The 16,735-nt window shown below is 42.1% G+C and overlaps 1 protein-coding gene across 5 annotated transcripts in view; it reads left to right on the forward strand.

The window, feature by feature from the left end:
* Positions 1–11,624: 11,624 nt before the first annotated feature.
* IDNK (IDNK gluconokinase) overlaps positions 11,625–16,735 on the forward strand; it is a 33,300-nt gene continuing 28,189 nt past the window's right edge. Inside the window, exons 1-2 of one of the 5 annotated variants that reach the window (XM_089679013.1) lie at positions 11,625–11,726; positions 14,987–15,017. In XM_089679013.1, coding sequence (XP_089535139.1) covers positions 11,689–11,726; positions 14,987–15,017 — 69 coding nt within the window. In that variant the 5' untranslated portion in view covers positions 11,625–11,688. Of the gene's footprint in view, positions 14,928–14,986; positions 15,018–16,735 lie in introns of all 5 variants that reach the window. The other 4 variants (XM_089679012.1, XM_089679016.1, XM_089679017.1 and 1 more) reach the window with 4 other exon arrangements.

Raw genomic sequence — 16,735 nt, forward strand, 5'->3', positions numbered from 1 at the left:
ATGTGGAAGCAATCCTTTCAGGAGATCCTGGACCAAGGACAGAAGATGGGGGGCCAGAGTGCCAATAAAGGTCCTGTAATATGAGTAAGGAAGACCATCCGAGATTTGTGTGTGGGGAGATATTTGACAACATCTAGTAATTTCTCAGAGATGTCCTCATTTAGAGCCAGTACATTGGAAGGCGACAAACCTGGTAGTCATAAGGGGTCAAAGAAGGTGTCAAAAGCTGCCTTCTGGAGGAGAGAGTGGACATCAGGAGCTAGGCAATTATAGAGCTTCTCATAATATGTCCCAAAAACAGTAGCCATTACGTGTGGATCATATGTGGGTTTGCCATCTGATTGGTGTAGGTGACCTAGCAGTGAGGGAGATGTCTGAGGTTTTAGTCTATTTACAAGCATGCGGTGCGGTTTGTTAGAGAATTTATAGAAATTCTGCCTAGCCCAAGCAAAGTACTGGGCAGTTTTGTGCAGGTCAAGGGCTCTGATTTGGTCATGTAAGTGGGATACTTTCCGAAGCCGAGATATAGATGGTTTGTCTAGTAGTCGTCTTTCGGCTAAGGACAGTTGGCTTAAAAGAAATTGTCTGGTGCTAACCGAGGCCTTCTTTAAATGAGCACTCATGGAGATACAAAGGCCTCTAAAGACAGCCTTGTGAGACTCCCATAGGGGTTGAAGATGAGACAATCGAACCAACATTGCATTGAAAATATGCGTCCAGCCCTTGAGAGAGTTCCTCTTGAAGACAGCCTAAATGCAGAAAACTCTCATTGAGGCACCAGTGACAGACCTTGGGGGGGAGTTAGGGAAAAGGAGACTAAGCGATAGTGAAGCATGATCTGACCAAGTTATAGGATTGATCTCGGAGGAGACCAAAAAGGGGAGCAGGGGAGCGGTGACAAAAAAATTATCTAAGCGTGAGAATACGCGATGCGGAGTACAGTAAAATGTGAACTGTCTATGGAGAGGGTGCCAAACCCGCCAGGCGTCAAAAAGGCAATGCTCCCATATCAGTTTACGGAAAGCTTTTGAAGAGGTTGTATCTATAGATTTTTAAGGTTAAGAACCACAGATAAATGTTAACAAAAGGAAGAAAGCATACAGAAAAATGTATAACAATATAGATTGCTGCAGACGGGAGTTCTGCTTTAAACCTTAAAAAAACTGTTACTGCAAACTACTGAAGAACCCTGCACAATTTTTCAGCTTGTCCCAAGTTTTGCCACTGTCACTTTTGCTGGAAAGCTTGTCCTGCTTGTAAATGTGAACAAAATAGAAATAAAGTTATGTGAAATAAAAGTGAACAATAATTCATATATCAAATATAATGGCTAAATATGTTAACCACGCATATTACAGAATTAAAAATGTTTGAAATAGTCGTTCTACTATTGGTTACAGAATGCTTCTTCGTCTTTGTTGATAGAGAGCACACTGTAAACTGTATGACTGTAAAGAAGAATCTGAGGACAAGCCAATCCATCAGGATAATGGCAAGCTGGAATCTTGAGTGCTGACATGGCTAAGCAAGCACTACATCAATAATGGAAAGTTCAGCAATACAACACATTCCAGTTGTAAATTTACCTAGACAGTAACAAGTGCATTATAGCGTGTTCAAATGAATTTACAAGGGCCAACACAGTGTAATGATCCAATTTGTTTTTTTTTAATCTATACTAAATCGGAACTAAACTGTATCTGAGCAGCACAAACTGAAAACGCTTTTTACTTAATTTTTAATATGAAAAGCGAATTAACCTATCCATCCATGTCTCCATGATTTATTTCATTGTGAAATCACCGTCCAAGCATTTCTATCAGTGCCCATCTTGAGAAAGGACAGATGCTTCATGTAGCATTTACTTCCTGGAATCCATCTGCCCTTAGCTCAAGCATGCAGGCAGGAAGGTGTGCTTAGCTGAGAAAGCCCCTCCTCCCCTCTACTCCTCTACTTCCTCTACCAGGGAGCAACTGAAGCATTGTAAAAAAAAAACAAAAAAAAAGGACACAAGTAAATGCGGTATACCTTCCCATCTATTTACTAATACTGGCAGCATAAAGTTAAAAAAATAGGCAATGTTGCTTGATAGCAGCGTTAAAGGTAATAACTGATTTGCCTGATGCTGCAATGGTGTTCTCTACCCCAGATCTAGCACCACTTTATGAAGTCAGGCAATGCCAACCAAGGGGACTGTTGGGATAAAAAAACAGCCATCCTCACAGGTTCTTTTAAAGCCCAACTCTAGCGAAACCTTATTCTGTTAGTTATGAATGTAGAATATAGAGATGTAAAATGTCTGGAAATTATGAAGTCATGAGGAAAAAAAAATATTTTTCTCAGTTTTTTTTCCAGAAAAAAGGCATTTTCGGAAAAATGTAAAGAAAAAATTCAATGTGGAGTAGTTTTACAAATTGAAAGTCATTTTGTTACACTGGGAATATGAAATGCAGGGCATATAAATATATAAGTACCAATACTTTGCTGTGCGATTTGCGTTAATGGATGGAAATTGCACCACAAAGAATAGCATGTGATTTGAAAAGGAATGCGATTGTATCGGTTAAGGTATCTGGAGTATTATCATGGGTATGAGTACTCATGAAAATACTCGGTATTGGCACAGATATCAATACCGGTATTGGTGCATCTCGGTATCGGCACAGATACCGATACTGGTATCGGTGCATCCCTATTATAAATGTAATATACTTGAAATAAAAGTACAGCTTTTTTAGTAAATAAACTAAACTTGCTTTAGAAAATTTGTGATTAATCCTGAAGCATTATGGTCCTCATGATTCCATTCCATAAAGTATTTTTAATGTCTTTAGGGCACCTCTTGCATGCAAGGATGTGTTGTGTCATTCTTGTAGCATTTGGAAAAGAATATTTCTTCTCACAATTGCAGTCAATTCACTAAGACAGGGGTCTCCAAACTTTATAAACAAAGGGCCAGTTTATTGTCCTTCAAACTTTAGGGGGGCTGGACTGTGGCCAGCGGGAGTGGAAATTTTCCTGGCATCAGTGGGAGTAAACCATGCCTCATTTGGTATTAAAGGGAGGAACAGTGTCCTATCATTGGGAGGAAGAGTGCCCCATTACTGCTGTCAATGAGAGAAATGGTGCCCCATTGTTGGTGTCAGTTGGTAGAACAATGTCTTGTATCAGTGGGAGGAACAGTACCCAAACGGTCGGATAAAGGGAAGCAAAGGTCCACATCCAGCCCTAGGGCCACTGTTTGGAGACCACTGCACTAAGAGATAAATACTGCATGATTGTTTAAAAAGACATACATTATTTAACGAATGCGTTTGTGCATTTTTTTTTATATTTATTGCCTACATGTTGCATTATTTTTGACATTTTTTTCTCAATTTGTAATTTTTTATTTTTGAGGGCTAACACTGCACCAGAAGGCGCACAGCAATATTGTGAAACTATGAAAACATCCTAGGGTGCATCATTCACAAAACGATCTCCCTTTGATGAAATGTTACAATTTATTTACATTCCTGAGCTCAGTAGAGAACATTTCTACACTGCTGCATTGTATACTTTTCACTTCCTGTCCATTGCAGAGTTCCACTAAGATCCATGCACACTGGGCTAAAAAAAAATGCCAGTTCCTGTGGCAGAAAAAAGTGCTGATATAGGCTAGGTTCAGGGGCGGACTGACAGCTCATGGGGCCCCCAGGCAATAGGGGATCATGGGGCCCCTGTGTCCTTGCCCAAACTCAAAAAAGTCTATGAAAACGGTACCAGGGGCATCTCATGGGGCCCCCTACTGACCCTGGGCCCTCGGGCAGTGCCTGAGCTTCCAAATGGTCAGTCCGCCCCTGGCTAGGTTCACACATATGTAGGTTGCATTTGAGTCATTTCTGCATTGCGTTTTGCGTTGAATTTTTCTCTGTGTTTTTCTTTTTTTTTTTGTTTTGTTGCTAGGCAGATTTAAAACACATCAAAAACGCAATACATGATTTTCTGCAGAAGTCTACAGAACCAAAAACGCAACTTTTTGCATTCAAAAAAAGTCCCCAACCCTTTCCAAAAAATGCACCAGGTGAAAACACACAGATGTGAACATACTCCATAGGAAATCATGTTAAATGGACTGTACTGCGTTTAATGCAAATTGCGAAACACTGCAGAAAACGCTTAAGTGTGAACCTGGGGAAAGAGAAGTTTCTGTACACAGTTTAGCCAAGTTTAGCATTTTTTTCTGCCAGAAAACTCGAATCAAAAATGCAAACCCGATGGGTTATTTTTCCTGCCTCTAAACATTGTTCTTAAAATATGCCTCTAATCGTCCTAATGTGCATAGACACATAGGAAAACACTGAGCTGCTTCTACAGGAAAAACACAAACCTCATGTAGAAGTAAAACATTTTAATCCATTGAGCATGGAGCCATATTGTTATTTTATACATTTTTAACCACTTGCCCTTCTGAGGATTTACCCCCCTTCCTGACCAGGCCATTATTTGCGTTACAGTGCTGTGTTACTTTAAATGACAATTGCGTGGTCATGCAATGCTGCACCCAAATTAAATTGATGTCCTTTTTTTCCCATGAATTGAGCTTTCTTTTGGTGGTATTTGATCACATGTGTGTTTTTTATTTTTTGCGCTATACAAAAAAGACCAACAATTTTGAGAAAAAATTATATTATTGACTTTTTGCTATTAAACATGTCCAGTTAAAAATTTAAAAAATCAAATTCCATCATAAATTTAGGCCAAAATGTATTCTGCGACATGTCTTTGCTAAAAAAAAATCCCAATACATGTAAATTAATTGGTTTACGTGAAAGTTATAGCATTTACAAATGGTGATATAGATACTGGAATTTATTTTTATTTTTAATAGTAATGGCGGCGATCGGTTACTTATAGTGACTTGGTGTCATTGACATCCCCAGTGACACCAATACAGTGATCAATGTTAAAACAAGCACTGGCGCCGTACTAAGGGCATTGGGCAGGAAGAGGTTAACATGAGGGGTGATCAAAGGGCTAACTGTGTGCTGTTTTACTTGTGTCTGTGTGTGTGCTTCACTGTAATCACGCTGTTCACAGCCATCCAAAGCAGTGTGCACGTGCTGACAAGGAGGAGAACTGTATTGTTTATGTACAGTTCTCCTCCCTATCGGAGATGCTTGGCAATCACTGGGCGCCTGTGAGTAATCACCGGCTGGGACCTGGTGATTGACAGCCATGAAGGCGAATGGATACACGTGCACGCCCCCTACCCAGAAATGCAAAATCACATATATATATATGTGTGATTTTGTGCACCCGTGCTGCCCTGTAGCAGTATAATACTGCCAGCAAACACCAGGTGATAAATAACAAATGTGTGTTTTTAGTGAATTGACTTTAATGATTTATCTCATTTTTTTTATGGTATTTATCTCACTATTTTAACAAATATGCAGTATTTACCTCACATTTGATATTTTACTTTGATGAATTGACTCTTTTATCTCATGCAATATTGCCGTAATAATGAGTCATGTGACCTTCATATTGCATGCGGTAACTTTTAGTGAATCGACCCCAATATTTGCAAATTGTAGATTTGCTCTCAGCAAAAACTGCACTGTGGAAATGTTTCCAAACTCTAGATGTTGGTCTCCCCATTTTACTGAGAGAAGGAAAATAAAATTGAATTTATTGAGCAGACTGTAGGTAAACATTATGCTGTGATGGTGGAGAACATTAATAGGAATCATTTAACCACTTCAAGTCCAGACACTTTTACCCCCTCCCTGTCCAGGCCAATTTTCAGCTTTCAGCGCTATCACACTTTACATGACAATTGCGCGGTCATGCAACACTGTACCCATATGATTTTTTTAGCATTTTTTGAGACAGATAAAACTTTATTTTGGTGGTATTTATTCACCACTGGGATTTTAATTTTTTTTGTTATATAAATGAAAAAGTCCACAAAATTAAAAAAAAAAGTGTTTTTCTTATAACATTTTGCAAATAAATAATCTTTCTTCATAAATCTTGGCCAAAATGTATTCGGTTATCTTTTTTAGTAAAAAAAAATAACCCAAATTAGTTTATAACCAAAAATTATAATTTTTTTAATTTTTTTTTACGGTTTCTTTTTTTTTATATTATTATTTATGTTTTTGTTTTTTGTTTTTACATACTGTCACCCTAGCAGTACAGTGTAACCATAGTGACACTGTACTACTTGTGGGGGGTGATGAAGATTTTTTTTTTACACTGATTGCTTTTACACCCATAAAGGCTGTTAAAGGAATAATTTCTCCTTCTCTCTGGCTGCATTCTTGCAGCCATTGAGAAATACTGTGAGAGTTGTGATTGGTCACAACTTGTCATATGGTACAAGGCTGTTGTGAATGGCCTTGTACCATGTGACCTCTGTGATCATTCACAGATTTCACAAGTAGTAAGCAATGATGTCAGGAAGTGACATCTTGCTTGCTACTATTCATGTGATCACTGATTGGCCAATCAGTGATCACATGATCAGGACCTCACACAGAGGTCCCGTACAGCGATCAGTGTTCCGCTGTGTCTGGAGGACAGCAGGTACTGGATCGCGGTGCAGCGCACTCCCAGAGAGCGCGCACAGCTAGAACATGCGGGTGCCGTTTATGTACGGCCACCCACTCCTGCACTGCTCCCGTCTGGCCATTTATGTACATGGGCCGGACGGGAAGTGGTTAAAGGCTAAAAATGTAGCGGTATCCCTGTAGAAGCCAGCAGTTAGATAGGTCCCTGAGGTGTTTTCCCATAGTCTGCCCCGCAGCCAGGCACACAAACATAGTCACTCTTTGGGTCAGTAAACAGTCCGGGGTGTTCTTTTTGGAGTTTTTATTTTTATTTTAAGGATAACTTGGATGGGGATAGTGTGATGCTCCAAAAAAAAAAAATTACGTACAAGGTAAGGAAACTACATTTCTTCTGCAGCACTTTAAGCATAGTCCTTGCAGGGGTCAGTAATGGACCTGGCTTAATTGAAGCAGGTAAAAGGCACAAACTACTTTCTTTAAAGTGTTACTAAACCCACAGCAGTAAGATCAGTCTGTATATGCAGTAAAGCATGTTTGTTATACTCACTGTGGAACCTAAGGGGTTAATCCTCTGCAATATGTACAAAGGATGTTTGATCCTTTCTTCTCTGATCCTCCCCTTCTTCCAGTGTTCCCCTTTTATCTCCTGATAAGACATATCATGTGGAGACACTCTGCACATGCTCAGTTTGATGTGTATTGCTAGAGAGGTTTTTTTTCTTTTTTCTTGGGAGAGTGCATGTGATCAGCACAGGGCCGGTCAGTACTGTCCAGAAAGAGGTCAGGGGTTTTGTATCCTCCTAGAGCAGAAATAAAACTCCATCTACAAGCTTTAACCAGTGCACTGATGGACACTGATATAAGTCACAAGACTGCTAACTGCTGATGAGAATAAGTATTTAGCAGTTTATATTTACTAAAGCAATTGCATGTCCATGTTCTTTGTAGGGATGGTTCAAGTTGAACAGCCGATCACCTTCAAGCCCCACAATGCAATGCACTCTGGTGGCGCATTGTAATTGGCCAAAGCATTGCACCTGACTTCAATTCAGGTGCAATGCTTTGGCCAATCACAGCTCAGTTCATAATACGCGACATGATTGGCGAAAGTCTCAGTGACTTAGGCCAGCCATGGCTCGCGGTAATTGGGAGGTGCTAGCAGGAACATCACCGCAAGCTCCACCTAATTGTTAATGACAGTTGCTGGTCAGCTGTACATGATTGACCAGAGCTAGAGCTGACATCACCGTTAGCTCTGCCCAGCTGTTTACATCTGACTCACAAATGTCAGATTACGGTGAGTGTGAATTGGTTGGCGGGCGTTGTGATAACGCTGGACGCCGTGATTGATGGATTACAACGCTGAAACCATTTTTTTTTTTTTTTTAATAAAGGACTTGTCAAAAACAGTTGTTTGTTCAATAAAGGATTTTCAAAAGTCTGGTCTCTTTATTTATTCACACTTTTAACCCTTTAGTGAATGGGTAGGGATACAAGTACCCCTTACTCATTCACAAGGGGGGGGGGGCAGAATCAGGATACCCCCTTATTTAAAGGGGTACCCTGATGCTATTGAGCCTCCCTGCCTGCAGACCTCCACAACCACCGGGTCAGGGTTGTGGGGAAGAGGCCCTTGTCCTCATTGGCATGGGGACACTGTCCCAATGCCGAGGGCATGTAGCCTGGTAAGGCCCAGGGAGGGGGGGGGGGTGCTCATTCATCCCCTCCCCCTTTCCTGACCCACCAGGCCTGTGTTTGGATGTAGGGTCTAGTAGGAATTTAGGGGGGACCCCACTCTTTTCCACCCCCTATTTTTTTGGGGTGGGGTTCCCCTTAAAAGTCCTACCAGGCCTAAAGGATCTGGTATGGCTTTTATGGGGAACTCCATGCACTTTAAAAAAAAAAAATGAACAGTGGGTTCTCTCCTAACCTTCCTACCAGACCTAAAGGGTCTGGCATAGATTAGTGGGGGGACCCCATGCTGCTTTTGTTTTGAATAAAATGTCTTTTTTTTTTTAAATGGCAGTCCTGCTACAGTAGGTTCTATACATTGTGCAGATATGCAACTTTGCATGCAGTTTAAGGGGACCCCCCAGGCATGATATTTAAAGGAAGCTTTCAATTTTTGTTTTACTTTAAGCAATGAAAAATAACAACCCCTTTAAAAATTATACTTTTTGAAAAATAAAATTTTCACTGATTCATGTCCGTCAGGGCAGTACATGTGTCCCCATACCCTTTTTATTTCCAATACTGTGCATATAAGCCTTCAAAATGGGCACTTTTGAATTTACAAGTTTGAGTCCCATAGACTTGCATTATGTTCGATGTTCATGGTAGAACTTTCTTCAGGTTTAAACCGAACAGGGGGGGTGTTTAGACCATCACTTGTTCTGTGTACTGTGGGACACCAGATAGAGTGAAGGCAGGGTCCTGGGTTTAATAACACTTTAAGTAACTTCAGCAGAGTCCTTTTAGTACAGAATAGGAAGGACTAAGCTCTTCAGGATACCAGCCAGTACCCCTTTTTTCTTGCACTCTTAGCTGACTCTATGCACCAGAGAGGTGCAATCTCAGCCTCTAGGATCTCTCACACAGTCTGTACTCACAAAGTGTTCAGACGAATGGATGCCTCCTTCCTATGACTACCAGTAGTCCCAGACCAGATCCAACCAGAGACAAGATTGGCCCACCATACAAATTACTTAACACCAAAAAATGATACTTGGTTCTGTATTCTCTAAACGGAGTAATATTGGGAGGTGAGTAGGGGGTGGAACCAAGGGATGGTGCTTGGAGGTGGGTATAGGACAGAGATAAGGAGCAGTGGCATCCGAGGCAGGTGCGGGGGGTGCGGTCTGCACCAGGTAACACCAACCACACAGGGTGACACCGAACCCCCTCCACAAAAAGGTAAGTTGTAAAGCATCCTGTGGGAATCGTCGGCTTTCTTTACAACTTACCTTTTCTTGGAGCGGGTCCGGTGTCACCCCGTATAGGTTGCATGCGGATGATCCTGTGGGGTGACACTGGTGTATTGGCAAGATGTGTCTCCCATGTAGATATGTCCCCCTGAAGCAACTGCGCATGTCCTGGTTTCAGGCACGATCACTCGATGATAGAACTACTGCTATCATCGATTGATTGTGCCTGAAACCGGGACATGCACAGTTGTCCTGGACCCGCTCCAAGAAAAGGTAAGTTGTAAAGAAAGCTGACGGTCCCCACAGGATGGATCGGATCTGTGGATTGAGAATAGTGGATCAGAGTCCGATCCATTATGCTCAATCCGTAGAGCCGATCCATTCTGCGGGGATCGTCGGAGGGGGTGTCACCAAGTGTTACCACACCAGGTGACACCAACCCTAGAGACGCCTCTGATAAGGAATTACTTGGAAGGTTGGAGTTCCTGCACCTATTCTCTGAGAAAAAAAAGCTCTGGTTGTGAAGATACAGATGGCAGCAGAAACAAGATATTGGCTGGAGAGGAGCACAATAACCTGCAAACAGTGCAGAGACATGGCTTAAATCAGGAAGTTCATAGGAGGAGCAAATAGTTCAAGGTTCTCTAGAAACATGATGGAAAGTAAGGTAGCTTAAGATTAGGTTCACACCTGTTTGGGTGATTTCTGCTGTGGGACCGCAGCCACAACTATCTGCACTGAAAATTAATCCTAATGGCACACTGTGCACACTGGAAATTGCTCTTTCACAGGGAACCGCACTACACTTGCAGTTCCCGTGCGGACTACGATTTCTAAAATGCTGCAGGGACCCTTTCCCTGCATTTCAGGAGGCATGGCAGCCCATTTAAATGAACAGACTGCCATGCCCACTCAAAATGTGGCTCGCAGAACCACATCAGTGGGAACCAGGCCTAAGGCATCAGGGAGGGAGCTGTCTAGCATTGCAGGTGGCCCAACATGAAGACCACCTACCAGACACAGCAGAGGTCCTGGGTTGACTACCAGGTCCTGACACACAGCTTTTTTTTTAAAGTGTACTACCATACATTGCATTACCTACATTTTGAGATCTTTAACCTCCTGTAATTACAGTGTTCAAATCTAGTTTACAATGGATAATGAAATTTGACAGTTCATTACAGACAGGGTTAATTATGGTAACCATACAGGGGTTAGACAAAACACAAAAAGACACTACATAATTTGCAGGTGTGGAAGTGGAAATGTTTTGCATTGAAAGGGGAAGTGATGTAACACTCTTTTGCTTCCACTGTGTGATGAGACAACTAGCTAACAGGTGGGAAGCCTCACTTTCGTCATTCACTGAGTGTGCTGCTAGTAATACAGAGTCATGTCAGAGCTTACTGAGCTTCAAAGAGGGCAAATTGTTGGTAGCTGGTGCTATTGTGACTGAAGTTGCCAATTTATTTCCCATGTTGTGAGGTACAGTATCAAAGGTTATTACAGCATATACAGTTTCTGGGAAAATGTCGTCTGATAAGCATAAGCACTGTAAACAGGGGCGGACTGACCATTTGGAAACTTGGGCACTGCCCGAGGGCCCAGGGTCAGTAGGGGGCCCCATAAGATGCCCCTAGTACCTTTTTCATAGGCTTTTGTGAGTTTGGGCAAGGACACAGGGGCCCCATGATCCCCTATTGCCTGGAAGCCCCATGAGTTGTCAGTCAGCCCCTGGCAGTAAACATGGTCAACTGACCAAAAGAGACAAAAGGACATTGTGCAGGACTGTTCCTGGAATAAGAAAACAACTGCTGCAAAAATGACTGCAGAGCTCCATCTCAGTCTTCACAGCACTTAGTCTTTACAGGACTGAGATGGAGCTCTGCAGTCACTTTTGCAGCAGTTGTTTTATTGTGTCTAAGGATACACATGCTCCCCCTCAGCATTTAGAAGAAGGAGCAGATATTGCAGGCTGGGGCCTCCAGAACAGGAGGTAAGGGACCGCTGGCACAGCGCAGGTAAGTATAAATTATTTTTTTATTTTCATTTAAAAAAATACAAGCCTTTAATTGCAGGGACATGCTCTTGTGCAGTACCTGAAAAAGCCTGCAGGGGTGCTCTACTAAGAGCCGGAATCAAAGCCGAAGGCACGATCTAGAGTCCAGTAAGCTTCCGGGTTGCAGAGCGGACTGAGCACGAGGGCCATGATAGTGGTGATGATGGGAGTGAGCGGGTGTGGGAAGTATGTATACTGTGTGGAAGAGAGCGCTGTACATGAGCTGTACACATAGACGGCGACGAGGGAGGAGCAGTGTGCTTCCATTAGGACACAAGTGAGAGGGTCACCTGTACCATATCCAGTAGCTGGTGTGATAATGGGGAGACAGGCGGGTCATATGGAAATCTAATAGTGGGGACCGGGGCTTTCATTATATTACGTCATTGTCTCAGACTATATACTGGACTTTCAGCATCCGGGGAGCCTCTCTGTTCTTAAAGGGGAAGTACAGCTAAAGCTTTTTTAGCTGTACTTCTGTGGATCACAGGAGAGCAGTTTGTGCTGCACTCCTGTGACCTGTTTTCAGCTGACGGGAGGCCAAAGCCTGCCATCAGCTGATGTCACTCAGCCGTTCCAGGCTGGGGGAAGATCCCGACTTCAAAGTCGGGATCCATCCCAGAGTCTGGAGTGGCACCTGGCTCAGCCTGTCAGTGATCTGCAGAGAGCCAGCCTCTCCCTCCCCTTCCACAGCCCAGCTCTCCAGTGAGTGCAGGGTGGGGGGAACAGAGCAGACAGTGGTGACTGAGAAGTCAGCAATCAGAGGTCATGTGACCACTTAGGGGACAAATGTAGCATAGAACCAAAGCTACATCCACCTAGGTAAGTATGATTTGGCAACAACAAAACATCCCATACTTCTTTTAATTGCCTTTTGTATTTTTTTGGCAACTTTTGAGAATATGCAAAATGACGAGGGAGAGAGCAGGAGGTCTTGGAAAGAAGGAAGATAATTAATTGGTTGGTATTTTGAGACTAGGTTAATGGTGTAGCAGAGGGCAAAGCTGTGAATGGCTTTTTAAGTTGTTAGTACTTTGAATTTAATTTGTTGGGTGAGTGAAGCCAATGGATAGATTGGCAGAGAGGGGTAGCAGACACTGAACAGTTGGTAAGGTGGATGATTTTGGCAGCAGTATTCATGATGGACTGAAGGGGGTAGCCTATGTAAAGGTAGGCCAGTGAGGAGAGAGTTGCATCTCTGGTTGCAAGAGATGACCAGTGAGTGAATTGGGCCTGTTGCACATTTTTTTTTTCACAGATCTGAAATGAGATGCATTGTTGTCCATGGGACAAAGTGCACAACATGGGACAGTGCACACAGCAACAGTAAAGATTAGTAATACAGCACAGAGTCCAGAGCCGTGAAACAAAAACAGAAAGGTTTAATTGAGTGCAGTAATTTACTCGCATATGTGTTTTTACTCCATCTATCAACATGTTTACACAAGTATACATGAGTATATTACAATACTGGCAATGAAAAAGACTTGTCTATCGCTTAGTCACCTTTACTCGCATATACTCAACATTACTCGGTTCTTTACGCACAGTTTTTTTACGCAGTGACTTTGTCAACAAGTTCCTGAGTAAACGTCAGTAAATTATGATGCCCATGTGCAAGGGGCCTTAGAAGCTTTGTGGTGTCATTGGTTAGAGAGGCATAGTTTGGAGATGCTACAGTGGTTGGGGCGGCAGGCTTTGGAGAGTGATTGGATGAAGGGTGAAAAGGAAAGTTCAGAGTCTAAGATTACACCTAGCACACATGGATTGATAGTCGTGACATCGATCTTGACGGAGAAGTCAGAGGATAGGGGAACGTGGAGGAGGAGATATTCTGGGTTTGGTTTTGGGTAGATTGATATAGTCTGAATGTCACACCACTTCCACAAACTCAGAGTATCCTTTAGAGAGTAACTTTTTCCCAGGCTTGTAGGAACTTAATCTATATGTAATATTTTTTTGTTTTATATAGAATTAGGACGTTTTGGATCCTTTGTCTGGTTTTCATTGCTCTCAGTGTCCCCACTGGGAATGTTCAGCGAACCTGTTGGTTCTGGTGACACAGACCATGTTCACTTTGCAAAGTAAATTTTCATTTAGCTTAGTGAATGAGGTGAAGCTGTGTTTATATCAGTTACCCAATCATGTGCAAGCAAACCATGTGCAAACAAAATTAGTTTGTTTTTTTTGTTTTTTTTTTAAATATAATTGGGTAAGTTTTCACTGAGCTTCATCTCCTGCACTTGATTGCGGGAAATACGCTATGCGAAGAGCACATGTTCTAATATATTAGAGAATGTGGTCAAGTTTTGAGTGGCCACAGGAACAGGAGATTTGGGGAAATCTTGCAAATGATAAATCTGTTCTGAGTGCAGCTGTTTAAGAGGAGATACTCCTTTCCTTTTGGAGTGGCCTCCTCTTCCTGGTGTGCCTCTGGAATAGGAAGAGAAGGGAATTCCCTTAATTGTACACAGAACAAAATGCACGACAGAGGTCATAACCATTCCCTACTCTGTCCAAACATAGGCTTCCCATTCACCTGAATAATGTTTTTTTTTTTTCCAAGAAAAAAAAAAGAGCCAACAGTCAAAAAAATTACCATACATATTCCAAGATAATACTCTATTGCTTATCAGCTAAATTAGCAAAATTCTGGGAGGCACATATAGGCAAATTGATAACATTTCCTGATGCAAAACTAATCTTTCAGAGAGATGAAACCCAAAGTTTATATGTGGGTTGAACAAGTAGTCTCTGCAATTGTTAGGTGGGTTTATTCAGGCATTGGTGTGTATTGATTGACCTAAGAGTATAAGCCTTGGAGAGATGGCGCTTCCACTCTCTAAAGTCTTAGCTTGATGTATAGAGTCATTTGACTGTTGTTAAGGATGTGTGAGTGGGACAACGATCCCTTGGGAGGTCAAGGATAGGCAGGGGCGGACTGACCATTTGGAAACTTGGGCACTACCCGAAGGCCCAGGGTCAGTAGGAGGCCCCATGAGATTCCCCTGGTACCTTTTTCATAGGCTTTTTTGAGTTTGGGCAAAGACACAGGGGTCCCATGATCCCCTATTGCCCGGGGGCCCCATGAGTTGTCAGTCCACCCCTGAGGGTAGGTAATGGAGTAATGAGCAGTTGGAGAGCAGGGAGAGAAACAGGAGATGAAAGAGAAGAGAGGCAACTGGAATTGTGAGGGTTCTTTGGTTAAGAGGAAAAAGACATGGCGGGGAATGGAATGGTAAGGGTAGTTGGGGGGATTGAGAAAACTGAATAGTTTTTATTAGCCATTTACAGGATTCTGGAAGATCTCCGACTCGCATGGAGCACTTGGGTCAATTATGATGTCAGTTGTCAGACCTTCATTATACTCCACTACATTGCCTGATTGTAAGTTCAGAAATGAATAATGTTGATTCATTGTCCCTTCACATTTGATTTTCTTACAGAACTGAAGTAGGATCCCAATTAGCAAATAAGGTAGGTTTATTATCAATATACCTTTGGAAAATAGAACTAAAACAGAGCAATATGTCTACTGTTTATGGGATGATATAGAAGTATAACATTCTCATATTTTTAAAACAACATCTAATGACCATTTTCTGCTCTGCTTGTCACATACATAGTGGGGAAGATTTACTAAAACTAGAGCATTCAGAATCTGGTGCAGCTATGCATGGTAACCTATCAGCTCGTTCAATTAAGCTTTGACAATAAAATCTGGAAGCTTGGTTTCTATGCAGAGTTGCGCCAGATTTTGCACTTTTTCAATTTTTAGTAAATAACCCCCATTGTCTCAAAGGAACACTGTATAATTTTAAAGCCTAAAATAATGCATGTTATTAATGTACTAAATAAAACTATATGTTTTTATAAAGATGTTCATGCTTTAAATCTGGGGTGTCCAGCCTTTTGACCTTCCTGGGCCACATTGGAAGAAGAGGAATTGTCTTGGGTCACATTTGATCGGGCACAGCAGCCCATTCATTTCAATGGACTGCTGGGGCTGCATTTTAATGTACAAAATAAGGGGTCCTGCACTTTCCTTTCAACTCTCGCATCTGAAAACATGTTGCTTTTTTAGAGGCATGGGGGTGCCAATAAGAATGACTGACCGCCCTCTGTGTCTGTAAAGAGCAGCGTGTTTTGGCTGTAGGTGGTTGCGGATGTGGTTACAGCTCTTATACCCACAACCACCCGCAGTAGTGTGAACCTAGCCTAAATTCACGGACAGTTTGTAAAATCTGTGATTTTTACATCTGTCTTTGTTACAAACATGCAGTCTGCAGTTATTCAGACATTCATGAACAGATGTAAAAATCATGGATTTTACAAACTGTCCTTAAATTTAAGGAGCAGGGCCCTCCTTTCCCTCTTGTATTGAACTGTATTGTTGCTGTATTGTCTCCCGTTATAATGTAAAGCGCTGAGCAAACTGTTAGTGATATATAAATCCTGTATAATAATAATATAATAGTGGTTGGTAACTGTGTGGGGAGGTAGAGGGGAGGTTGTGGGTGGCGGGCTTCAGGGAGAGCAACTGAAATCACTTCAACACCCCCATCCCATACATCCATGTGGCATTTACTTACCTGGCGCTATGTAGAATCCCTGCTTTAGCTGTTTTACAAAGATGGCACCCTAGACATTCTTTTAGCTGTGCTTGTTCTTGAATTCTCTGTGCTGCTTCAACTTCTATGCAAATTGGTATACATGGCATTCCCTCCATATGTGCTAGCCGATGTGGCTTTTCTTGCATAGGGTTCTTCCAGCCATGACCCAGGCCGCATACCAAACTCTTCAGGGCTGCAAGTTAGACACTCCTACTGTAAACTCAGCTCTTTGTTGAATTGAAATAGAACTCCTACCAAAACTGTTTTTTTTTTTTTTCTTCCCAGGTCTGAATAGAATGAGTAAAGCTTAGAACATCTGCCTGTTTCCAAAATTATCCAGTATGAAAATCCTGGTCTCAGATCACACTATATTATAGATTAATGGAGATGTATGGCAAAAGCTATTTTGGCTATACTTCTTCCATGGGTGACAGATTGCACTTAGTTCTGCACTCCTGTGACCCATCTTCAGCCGACAACGGGTTAAAGTCCACTGTCAGCTGATGTCATGCAGGCTGAGAAGAGATCCTGCCTTTAAAGAGACTGCCTGAACCAGCAGTTGGTTCAGCCTCTCAGCGAGCT

Source organism: Staurois parvus, unplaced genomic scaffold (genome assembly GCF_062004578.1).
Source record: "Staurois parvus isolate SC_StPar_1 unplaced genomic scaffold, SC_StPar_1.0 ptg000215l, whole genome shotgun sequence".
In the NCBI taxonomy this organism is placed as follows: Eukaryota; Metazoa; Chordata; class Amphibia; order Anura; family Ranidae; genus Staurois; species Staurois parvus.